This window comes from Parambassis ranga, chromosome 10, assembly GCF_900634625.1.
Source record: "Parambassis ranga chromosome 10, fParRan2.1, whole genome shotgun sequence".
Taxonomy (NCBI): Eukaryota; Metazoa; Chordata; class Actinopteri; family Ambassidae; genus Parambassis; species Parambassis ranga.
In genome coordinates, this window is record NC_041031.1 from 24,094,660 (window position 1) to 24,107,159 (window position 12,500).

General features: G+C 51.7%; 1 protein-coding gene across 1 annotated transcript in view; it reads right to left on the reverse strand.

Annotated features, from left to right (window-relative positions):
* The window catches only part of LOC114443085 (tripartite motif-containing protein 35-like), a 17,521-nt gene extending 7,427 nt beyond the window's left edge, over nt 1–10,094 (reverse strand). Inside the window, exons 1-2 of the mRNA XM_028416992.1 lie at nt 10,087–10,094; nt 9,676–10,032 (exon numbers count right to left, since the gene is read on the reverse strand). Of these exons, the coding sequence (XP_028272793.1) occupies nt 9,676–10,032; nt 10,087–10,094 (365 nt within the window). The remainder of the gene's footprint in view (nt 1–9,675; nt 10,033–10,086) is intronic.
* Nucleotides 10,095–12,500: the final 2,406 nt, after the last annotated feature.

Consider the following 12,500-nt stretch of genomic DNA (forward strand, 5'->3'; position numbering starts at 1 on the left):
CCTGTGTGTGTGTGTGTGTGTGTGTAAAGGTGAGTATACATACGTGTGTTCATTTCCACACAGGTGTCTCTCATTTACTCCTCCAGCTGTGTGTAGGTGTGTTTTACAGTGCTGTGTGTGTGTGTGTGTTACATATTCATGAACACAAAGTGTTCAGCACAATAAAATGAACAATCTGTGGAATATTAGATGAACATAAACACAAACACACATGTGAGGCTGACATGAGCTGTGATGTCACAGAGTGACTGTGCTCACAGTGACAGCAGGAGGTTTATTATGATCCCTGATAACTAACATAGCAAGCTAGCTAATGTAGCATCCATGTAGCTGTAATCCAGCAGAGGCTACATCAGGTTGCTAACAAGCTAATGTTAGCTCTTAAAAGCTAAAGTGTTTTATTTTTAAGGAGGGGAGTGTGTGTTTACATGTTCATGCTAACATGACTGAGTGTGTGTGTGTGTGTGTGTGTGTGTCTGTGTGTGTCTGTCTGTGTGTGTGTGTGTCTGTGTGTGTGTGTCTGTCTGTGTGTGTGTCTGTGTGTGTCTGTCTGTGTGTGTGTGTCTGTGTGTGTGTGTCTGTGTGTGTGTGTCTGTGTGTGTCTGTCTGTGTGTGTCTGTGTGTGTGTCTGTGTGTGTCTGTCTGTGTGTGTGTGTGTCTGTGTGTGTGTGTGTCTGTCTGTGTGTGTGTCTGTGTGTCTGTGTGTCTGTGTGTGTGTGTCTGTGTGTGTCTGTCTGTGTGTGTCTGTGTGTGTGTCTGTGTGTGTGCAGGCTCACCCTGAGGCTTCACTTCAGGTTCTTCGGCCTGTTGAGGTTCGCTCACCTCCCAACAAACAAACAAACAAACAAACAAACAGACACAGTGAACTCTTCCTCGCTCGCCATGGTCCAGCTGCAGCTGAAGAGCGATCCCCCCCCCCCCCCCCTTCGGCCCGGCTGTGTTCAATATTTCAGACGATGCGACGGGGATTCGAGCTAATTACCTCGCAGCGATCCGGGCGCCGCGCTGACCGCGCTGGCAGCATTATCATGCGATGATGCAGATGAAATGTGTCCCTGTGACGTTCTCTCTGCCTCTCGGCTGCTTGGCTTATCAAAAAGTGATGACCCCCGGCTAATGATGAGTGAGCGGGGCCCCCGCCGGGGGACGGGCCATTGTTCTGTCGGAGGTTTTTACATTAAAGATGGATGTCGGCGGGGAGGGTGTAGGAGGAGGAAGCGGGCCGGTTGACTCCGACTCTGACCTCTCAAATCTTCACCTCAGGTGTTTTTCTTTGTATCCTGCGGCGTCCAAACTCTGCCGTCCTCCCAAGTAATGTGAGACAAGTGTGTGGCTGCGGGGCACAACAGCGCCGGGCCGGCGGGGACGTGACCCCGCGCGCCGCCCACCTGACTGTAATCACATCATCAAACTGAAGCAGGTAGTTAACATGGAGCCGCCGGGCGGCGCCACAGGAGGCGTCGGGACGGCGGCTGAGGGATGAGCAGCGGCTGGAGCAACAACACACAAACAACAAGGAGCGTCTCCATGGTAACCAGGGCCCCATCTGTTCTTCACTAATGACCTCCCCTACACTGTTTTAATTAAGCCACACACACACACTGATACCTGCTATCAGAGAAGACTGCAAACATCAGTCAGGAAGTGACCTCACCATCTCGGTCTGAACACCGTGCCATCACGTTGACCTTTGACCTCCAAATAGTATCCAGGTCAGGTTGTGCAGCCTGACAGGTGTTTTCTCTGGCTCACCTCGGTCTGAGGTGAATCGGGCCTGTGAGGTGTGTGTGCACCGTGTCAGGACGCCTGAGCACTGCGTCCATGTTCTCACGCCGTACATCACGGCTCTTCTCTCCCCCGCCTTCAAACGATGAAGATGAAGTGAACGCCCCGTGTTTGTGGATCCAGCCCTGCCTGCACGGTTAGCTGGTGCTAAGCTAACTCCTGATTGGCTGCTGGGCTCAGACTTGTGATTGGACTCTTTGGACTCTTTGTGACACCACTTTGTCTCCTTGACCCAGAGCCGGCGGACGTCTCCTCCTCCTCCCAGCTCGGGGTGTGTTTGGGTCTTCGGGGCCTCTCAGACCTTGACTGACTGATTAATGGACTGGACGGCAGTCAGCTGGTGAGATTACAGAAACGCCGCCTCCTCGTCTGGGGACGCCGCTGCACAGAGAAACATCCAGCAGCCTGCGTGCCAGCCCCCCCCCAACCCCCTGCCTACCCTGGAATCTCAGACGTTGGGGAAATTAATGTTGGGATGGATTGGGGTGGGGGGAGTGATGGCAAACCACTTGCCAAGCCATCTGAGATCTTCCTCCTCCTCTCTCTCCTTTTTCGATTTTGTTTGTGCCCGCTGTCGATTCCCCGGCCGGAGTTTTTCGGCTCGGCGTCAAATCCCCGCCGTCCTCACGGATTCTCCAGATCTCATTACAGTCAATGAGGCTGCAAAGACTTTCAGATCAAAGTGAAAGACTTCAGCCTCAGAAGGAGGCGAGGAAGAGGAGGAGGAGCAGCAGAGGGGGGCTCCTGTTTGCCAAACCATGTGAGAGCCTTCCAGGAACAGCCTCACAAACAAGCTGTAATCTGAGTACTTCACAGGTAGTGAAGATACATCGGACCCAAACTGCACGGACACCAGTGCTGCTCCGCTGTAGTTTAAAGGTGGAGCTCTGCAGTCTGCTCCATCAGGTGAAGATCGATTGATTGTCCATGATCAATCAATCATCAGCTGCAGATCAAAGTATCCGAGTACATCCTGCCGGGGAGTATGAGCAGTAAACACTCACATCGATCCTCGGGGCTTCCTGCTTTAACGTATTCATCACTTTTCACTCGCCGCTCGTTTCCATGGCGGAGGTGCTGAGCGGCGCCGGGTGTGATGGGCGGGGCTCCCCGTGCCTGAGTATGAATACATTGAGCGGGTGGCGGGGAGGCCGGCGTGGCGTGTGGTGATGAGGCCGAGGCGACGTCACGCTTCGCTCCATCCAATCACTGAGGGTCCAGTCAGTGACATCATCACAAACACCTGGAGGAGGACATTTTATGTGGATGATGGAGCTGGCTGGAGTCGGGTGCTGCCAGCAGAGCGCTCCTCCTTCAGGTAACCTCCATCTTTATGACGTCAAACGAAGCTGTAACATCTCAGTGAGGTCAGCGTGAACAGTGACGGCGTTACAGACACACAGAGACAGAAGGGCTACTGAGCACGCTCTGTTCAGAGTGACATCATCATCTGTTATTGATCCACGTTAAAGGCAGAAACAGACCTGGAGCAGGAAGTGTCCTGGTCTCTGATGACGAGCCTTCATGAACCGGAGCTGAATGTGTGGCGAGGGGCGGAGCCTCCCACAGACACTCAAAGGCCCCTTCAGGAATGTACAGGTGGTGTCAGGGAAGCTTCGTCCATAGCTCTGTCTGCACCTGAGGCTCATGGGTACTGTAGTATTCACACCTTCATAATGAAAGAACACAACCTGGCCAGGTCTAAAGCTCCGCCCACTGATCTGAGGACCAATCAGCTCCTCAGCCTCCTGCTCTGACTTCTATAAAAGACGTTTGAAAATCCGTCCGCACGAACTGTCTTCCTCTGAACCTGCCGCCGGGAATGCTGGGACTCCACGAGCATGCTCAGTTGGATGAGTGCCAGGGTGGGGGGGGGGGGGGGGCCTGAGAAACCTGCGGCCGTGTTTGACCTTGGGCTGTACAACCGGTTAACACTCTGCGTGTCAAACAGGGACCCTCACAGTGTGTGAGTGAGTGAGTGAGTGTGTGTGTGTGTGTGTGAGTGAGTGTGTGCGCCCCCCCCCCCCCCCCGCACAGCTCCTTTGTTGTATTGTGTTGTGGGTGGGGGCGGGCCCTCCACACTGCTTCCTCTGAGGCTCCAACAAGGAGAGGAAAAAAGGGGGGGGGGGGGCTGGGGGTTGGAAAACTTCTCCAACTGCACGCCGCCCCCCCCCCCCATCCAAGCCTTCAGATCCCTGAGCTCCATCCCTGCCTCCCTGCATCCAAAGCCCCGCTGCACTCAGCATCTGCTCAGAGGATGAATAAATGAAGCGCTCCTCTCCCTCTCCGCCCTGACTGACACAGGCCCGTCTTAATTGTGGCTGAAAGCTGGCTTTTCTCCCTGCTAATTAGCAGATTGCGGCGTTAAATGATTCAAAAAGTCAGGGCTTATAAGGCCGCTGCCGATCATCACTTATTCACGCGGCGAGCGGCGCTTTGTGCGAACATGAGCGCCCGAGGTAAATTAATTTAGTCCAATTAGCAGTCGCTGTCAGCGCGCATCAGCGCCGCCATCGTCAGGACGCGTCTTTAAAAAGTAATGCTCTTATTTTGTCCTCTGGTTTTGTTACATGCGATGTTCGCTGGAGGGAAATGGGGCAAACATGGAGACCACGGGAAGTCACTCACACACACACGGGGCGGAGGACCGGGCCCGGCCGCGGGTGGAGGTGGGTGGAGGAATCTGTTCCTGTGGCGGGGCCTCTGCGGGCCTCTCAGGAGCACAGATGCAGGATGAGGAGGCCCCTGATCACCAGCAGCTCCCAGTCACATGACCGCACAGAGCTGACAGGTTAGGAGCACGCACCGAACACACACACACTCACACACACACACACTCACACACACACACACACACACACACACACACACACACACACACTCACACACACACACACACACTCACACACACACACACTCACACACACACTCACACACACACTCACACACACACACACACACACACACACACTCACACACACACCACACACACACACTCACACGCACACACACACACTCACACACACACTCACAACAGTCTGTTTAGCTGTGTTATCATTTTGTATCCAACACAGATCAGAGTAGCTGCTGATGTGAACTGAATGATGTGTCTCTGTATTCTTGACTTCTTCTTCTTCTTCTTCTTCTTCTTCTTCTTCTTCTTCTTCTTCTTCTTCTTCTTCTTCTTCTTCTTCTTCTTCTTCTTCTTCTTCTTCTTGTTTTGTTGCTACAATCCTCCTCAGGCAGCTCTTTTCTTAGATTAGATGAAGTTGTTGTTTGAACCTTCGGATCTGCTGCATGGAGTCAGAATGAGTGCTGCTCTCCTCCTCCTGGTCTCCTCCTGGTCTCCTTCTCCACCTCCAGGCTCCTGCTCCTGCTCTCCTGCTCCTCCTTCCAGTCTCCCGGTCTCCTGCTCCTCCTCCCAGTCTCCTGCTCCTCCTCCCAGTCTCCTGCTCTCCTGCTCCTCCTCCCAGTCTCCTGCTCCTCCTCCCAGTCTCCCGGTCTCCTGCTCCTCTTCCCGGTCTCCTGCTCCTCCTCCTGCTCTCCTGCTCTGCTCCATGTGCTCCATCATTAAAGGAGGCCTGTGCTGTTGGTGGCAGCAGTGTGTCCTGGACTCCAGAGACCACAGATGTTTGTGCAGTGACGATTAATTAACAAGCGTTACAAACCCGACGGGGACACTTTGCTCATGGAGAGCTGGTCCTGATCTGATCCACTGGATCCACCAGCAGGACTTCAGCTGGTGTTGGCCTACCAGCACCACCAGCACCACCCAAATTCTTTCCACTTTATTCTAGTTTTTACTGAAATTTTCATATATTTAAAAATACAAATCAATAAATTATTTTAAAAAAGGAATAATGAGTCAAAAAAATACACTCGTTTAAAAACCACGAGCATGAGTGTGGACAGTTAGCATGTAGCAGTTAGCATGAAGAAAACAAACCGACACACACATCGGCTCTGTGCGCCGGAGTTCCTGCAGATTGATGACAGGCGGCGTTCTGCGTTACATCGTCCACAGCTGGAGGACGCTCAGGTCCTGACAGCAGAGGACCATTTATCAGAGCGCAGCACCGACCATGTGGACCACATGAAGAGAGCACACACACAGACACACACACACACAGAAACACACACACACAGACACAGACACACACACACACAGAAACACACACACACAGACACAGACACACACACACACAGACAGACACACACACACACACACAGACACACACACACACACAGACACACACACACACAGACAGACACACACACACACAGACACACACACAGAAACACACACACACAGACACAGACACACACACACACAGACAGACACACACACAGACACACACACACAGAAACACACACACACACACACACACACAGACACACACACACACAGAAACACACACACAGACACACACAGATGCATTCGGTGTTATGCTAACATCAGATCACTGATATATAGATATAAGCTTAGCTTACATTAGCTGCTACTCATTGAGCTGCTGAGACCCAGACTGTCACATGAACGGGCCCTAGGAGTCCGAGCAATAATAATAATGCATCAAAATCAATTTTGTTATCAATTATTGTCAAGGCTGTAAATTCCTCATATCAAGTGACCCACTTGGCACCTCAGTTTAAAAATCTTATCTTTATGAATTCTGTGTTCTTTATGACAAAAATAACACAAAAACATAAAACATAGAAACTGTTTATCTGTGGTTAGGTCTGACAAATAAAAAAATGTAAAAAAAATATTTATATATGACTTTGTTATAGCACTAAGAGAGGTACACGTTTGGGCCCTAGGAGTCCGACCGTAGCCAAAATCGAAGGGTGGCCCGAGGGTTAAAGGAGCCATCTGTCAGCTGACAAACTGCAACAGTGTTGTTGTGATGACATTGTGACGTGACATCCACTGACATTGTTGTGTTGTCATGACGTCGCTGTGACGTTGTTGTTGTGATGTTGTTGTTGTGATGTTGTTGTTGTGACGTTGTGTTGTGATGTTGTTGTTGTGATGTTGTTGTGACGTTGTTGTTGTGACGTTGTGTTGTGATGTTGTTGTTATGATGTTGTTGTGTTGTTGTTGTGACGTTGTTGTGATGTTGTTGTGACGTGTTGTTGTGTTGTTGTGATGTTGTTGTGTTGTTGTTGTTGTGTTGTTCAGACAGTCTCTGAGCTGCTGAAACACTCATGTGGAAGCATCAGGCAGCTTGTTTGACTGAGTATTCATCAGCAGCACCTGCTCACCATTTAACACCGTGTGTGTTCCTCGCAGTGACTCCTGGCAGGCTGACCATCTTTAAAGGCGGCCTCTGTGATGGCGTCCTTCGCCCGCCGCGGCGGCTCCCGATCGAGGCTGAGCGTCTATCAGGATGAAACAAATGAGTCATTACGGCGGCTCTCTGAGCGTCCCGGCAAGGCTAATTCTGCCCTCCTCCTGAAACGTGTGGGAGTTTTTAATATTGTGGAGAGAAGAAGAGCCGGCCGTCCGGGGACCAGTTTGGCTTTTCATCAATCTGCCATTTCCTCCTCTGTTTTGGGTTGTTATTTTTCTCCCTCTCGCCCACACTGACGGAGGAACAGCGATACAGAACAAAGCGCTCTCATTGTGCTCCTCTCTGAAGGTCTCACAGGAAGCGGGCCTGCACAGAGGTGGATGTTTTTCCATTAACAGCTCAGGGAATATCATCACATCTCTTTGTTTCGCTCGCTGAAGTTTAGCTTCTCTTTCATTTCTGTCTCCTCTTTACAAATTAGACATCAAAGAAACAAACAGCTCCTCATCAGCTGTCTGCAGGACGGCTGCCTGACGGACCGGACCGGACCAGCCTGACGGACCGGACCAGCCTGATGGACCGGCCTGACGGGCCGACCTGAGGCAGGCCGGAGCTGGTCCTTCATCAACATGCTGTGTGTCTATGACTTCATGTTAGCTGCAGCTAACGGTCCGACTGCTACAGAGGGAAATGTTAATGTTAGCTTCCTTTAAATCAGAGTTTGGTTCATTGTTGTGTTTGAATTTACTCAGACTCTTCACTTTAGCGTCACACACACACACACACTGTTTCCAGTCTGCAGAAACACACGTACAACATGACAAACAACACTGCTGCATGTGATGGTATGTATCCATCATGTCTGTCAACAGAACAACGAGCAGGGTGTGTGTGTGTGTGTGTGTGTGTGTGGGTGTGTGTGTGTGTGTGTGTGTGTGTGTGTGTGTGTGTGTGTGTGTGTCTGTGTGTGTGTGTGTCTGTGTGTGTGTGTGTGTGTGTGTGTGTGTGTGTCTGTGTGTGTGTGTGTGTGTGTCTGCGTGTGTGTGTCTGTGTGTGTGTGTGTGTGTGTCTGTGTGTGTGTGTGTGTGTGTGTGTGTGTGTGTGTCTGCGTGTGTGTGTCTGTGTGTGTGTGTGTGTGTGTCTGCGTGTGTGTGTCTGTGTGTGTGTGTGTGTGTCTGTGTGTGTGTGTGTGTGTGTGTGTGTGTGTGTGTGTGTGTCTGCGTGTGTGTGTGTGTGTGTGTGTCAGCAGAAACAGGCTGCAGCTTCTCCTCTTTTTATTTATCGGGTGGCAGTGAGTCGCTGCTGCTTATTTACAGCAGATTGTTTCTCCAGATGTTTTACAGGGAGAGAAATCCCCAAACACACACACACACACACACACACACACACACACACACACACACAGTGTCCAGATGGAAGTCATTCTTTATAAGACTCTATAATCCCTGCTCTCAGTGAGAGGAACCAGAGGAAGGTGAAGTGAAGCGTCTCCTCCTCCTCCTCACGTCACTGATGTTCTCCAGTTGTGTCGACAAAAACCCAGAAATCATTTTCACATTAACAGAAACATGAAATCTGTTTGTCCCTCTGTGATGTCATCTGATGGTGATCAGAAGCGATCTGTCAGCATGTGAGCCTGGTTCAGTTCAAACTGATCAATGCTGAAGATGAAGGAGACGCTGGTGCTAAGTGAAGCTAAGGAGCTAAATATCATTATCATTATTTATCATGGACATGTGTTTACAGACCAAATGACCGTCAGGACTTTGAAGTTTTATTGAGGCTGAGATGTCCTCTTCTTCCCTGAAGTGATGGCAGCAGTAAAACATTTGGACTGTATGACACACACACGGTGTTCATGTCAGCCCTGCAGAACATGTGTGTTTTTGATTCACTGATCATCTTCAGTGTGTGTTTTAAAGCGGCAGAATCACCGGCTCGCTCGTACCATCCTTCCCTCTTGGGTTTTTCTTGGCGTGCTCTCCCATAATTCCTCTTGTCCACACCACAAAGCGCTGTCCCTCAGCAGCCTGCAGTCCATCAGAGACGAGCGCTCCGAGCCGCCGCCGCCATTATGGTGAGCGGCGGTTCCCTCGTGGGACGCGGCACTCTGAAAGCGCGGCGCCGCCTGTGTTGTCGCTGCTGATGCGTTTGCGTTCAGATCGACGTGCTGCACAAACAGCGAGTTGGCTGCTCAGGCTGGCAGACGCACACGTTGTTAATTATGTTTTCCATGCCAAGCATACAATCACACGTTAATTGGAGTTGGAGCAAAGGATTGTGGGAGTGAGGCGAATGATAATGACTGTGGTCATCTCCATCATCATCATCCTCCTCCTCATCAGCAGAAAGAAGAGAAACACACAGTTTCAGACACACAACACTCACACAGGAAACAGCCTCACTGATCTGGATTATATTCTGCTGTTTACAGAAGCTACAGCTCAGCTAACGCTGGCTAACAGCTCGGGCTGGAGACTCTAGCTAACTGTTACCACACTATTCAGTTATTAAGTAGAAGCTAACGTTAGCTCTAGCCTCCAGTTCAGGCTAAATGTGAGGTGACTGTGTTGTAGAAGCTAATGCGCTGTGATACCTGTTAGCTTCAGTCCTGCGTGGATCTGTGACCCTGCAGCCTCCTGCAGGGTCCTGCAGCCTCCTGCAGCCTCCTGCAGGGTCCTGCAGGCTCCTGCAGCCTCCTGCAGGCTCCTGCAGCCTCCTGCAGGCTCCTGGCCTTCTCTGTGTCCGATCTTCAGCTCTTACAGAAACCTGGTCTGTCCTGATCTTCCAGGTGGGCCCTGAATGCAGCATCTTTCTCCCATCATCACCTCGGTGCAGCAGCTGCTCGGGAGTCACAGGGCTCCGGCGGTGGCGGTTGTGGTGAGGTGGGCAGGGGGAGGAGCAGATGGTGGACGACCCCGCGGGGGAACCAGGCGGCCTCTTCGACTGCCACCTCCACCAAGAGGTGAGGGGGTTCCTGCGCGAAGCAACAGGGCCGAGGCCTCACCTCGACATCCATCAGGGCTCGGTGTTAATGAGCGGAGGAAGAGGAGGGAGGCTCTGGGGGAGACGGGGGGAGCGAGGTGAGAGGTAGAGTGATGGTGCTAAATAAGAAACCATGGGAGGCCGGGGGAAGTGATGCAGCAGAAAGACCAGAGGACAGTGAGGCGTCCGAAGTTTGAATACAGCAGCTGCTCCAAATGTGTCTCTGTTCATCACCCTGAATCATTTCCGTTTGCAAAAAGAAGAAGAGAAGCTGAAGAGTGCGGGCGCTCCTCTGGGCTCCACCTCGGGCTCCTGAAACTTTTATCTTTAAGCTGCATGGGATCAGACGTGGCTCTCCTCCGTCCCTCCAGGAGCTGCGCTCCATCATCCGCTCTCCCATCATGCCTCACCTGACAGAACATTACAGATGCATTATGGGATCTGAGGGAGGAGGGCGAGGGCACGCAGAGCATCATGAATGTTTGATAAAACATGAGACGGCCAAACGGAGGTCGCCAGGAGAGGAGGACATCAATTTTACATCAGAGCGCCACACGGACTCTTTGTCTCTTCTCTCTGTTTCTGGGAAATTCAGGAAAGTTTGAACTGAAGTTCCTGCTCAGCTCTGAGCTCTGAACAGGAAGTTCCTGCACCTGGGTGGCGCTCAGATGGAGATGAAGACAGTTCCTCAGGCCTCTGCACTAACAGCAGCAGCCTGCCGGAGGCCCGGTCGGCCCGATGCTCGGCTGGGATCGGCTGCTTCCACAGAGGTCGGGTTTGTTTGCTCTGGCGTCTCTGTCCTCTCAGGTCGGTGGCAGCTCGTCCCTCGGAGACGAGTCATATAATTACAGTGCGGATGGCTTCGCTGCCGGAGCGTCCTGAGGGAGGAGCGGCGGAGGCGGCGCCACCCTGCCGCACGTCACGCTGCAAACAGGATGAGGCTGTCCTCGTTTCACGGTGGCTCAGCGTGATGAAGACTTTGCTGTGATTAGTGATGAAGATCAGACGACAATAATCAGGCTGTTCGACACCAATCCTTCAAGAAGCGTGAAGGCCGTGACCTTTGACCTCCACATGACCCCTCAGAGCTGCCGCTCAGAGTTCAGTTAAAGATCAGGGATCCGGATCAGAGGAGGCCTGAGGCTCGGCCAGCCGTGCTGAGCAGCAGCTTCCGCCCGACGACAGGCGAGTCATCAGCGGCAGATTTACTGACCCCGAAGTTTTTACACTGCAACATAAAAACAGGCTACGGCCGTGTTTTATTTATCTGTTCCATCATAATTAACTGTTTAAATGACTGGAGAACGACTGGGTTAAATCCTCCCACAGGGAGCCATCATGGCTGCACACACACCGGGACCCAACCCGCGGCCTGCGGCCCCACAGGAGGTCACAGCTGACTGACACCACAGGCAGTAAGTGGAGGTCCTGACAGCTGACTGTGGACTGGACCCACTGCTCCAGTGAGCAGCAGGAAGCAGCCGCTGACCAGACTACACCGACTCGCCCCCGAGTGGTTCACAGTGGTATTACATGGCTAACAGCTTAGCATGTTAACCTGATGTCCGTGTTTTGAATGTTTAGAGCAACACCTTCCTGTGGTGACCCTCAGACTCTGAGCTCTGCACACGTCACTTCTCCGGACGTGTCTTTGCTGCCTGCTTGTTTTTATTTCAAGAAATAAACCAATTTGAATCCGTCGAAGTTCAACGCGTCCTGACAGAATCCAGGACTAGCAGCTCAAAGAGGCTTGAAGCCTGCTGGGCAGTGTGCGACGCTGTTGTCTTCCTCAGCAGATGTGTGTGGACTCTGCTGTTGTTGTGTTCTGTAACTTTTCCCATAAATGTTTTACTGTCATTTCTCTTAGCAGGTTTGTGTTGGAGCGTCGCTGCTCTTCCATTTTAATGACAAACAAACTGCAGCTCCGACTAAACACTGGATTTAAACATTCATGCAGATGTAGATCCAGAGGAGGGAAGTGGGGCAGAAAGCTGCAGTAAGTGCTCTGATGAACAAAACACACATGCATAATGCAGCAGCATCATTCATCTTCTGTGACGGACCACTTCATTAGTATTGTTATTAAAGGCAGGCCGCTCCGACTCAAACACTGTCCCTTTAAGAGCAGCTCAGAGCCCGGGCGGCTGCAGAACCCCAGGTTCTGCTCTCAGATGTGAGGCCCACTCGCTCAGCAGCAGCATCTTAATTATCCCCACAGGACACTCGCCTCCCATCAAAGACACTTTAATCAGTCGATGCGTCCGTCACACACTCAACTTATAACAACTTTCACTGCATCACAACAACAACACAAACAGGAGGATCACTGACGGCCGGTCCGGCAGAGCAGCTGTCGTGTTATCAATACACAGGTTTCACTGATCACACCACTAACGTCCCGGCAGCAGGGTGGAGTTCAACATGTGGTCTGTGGCG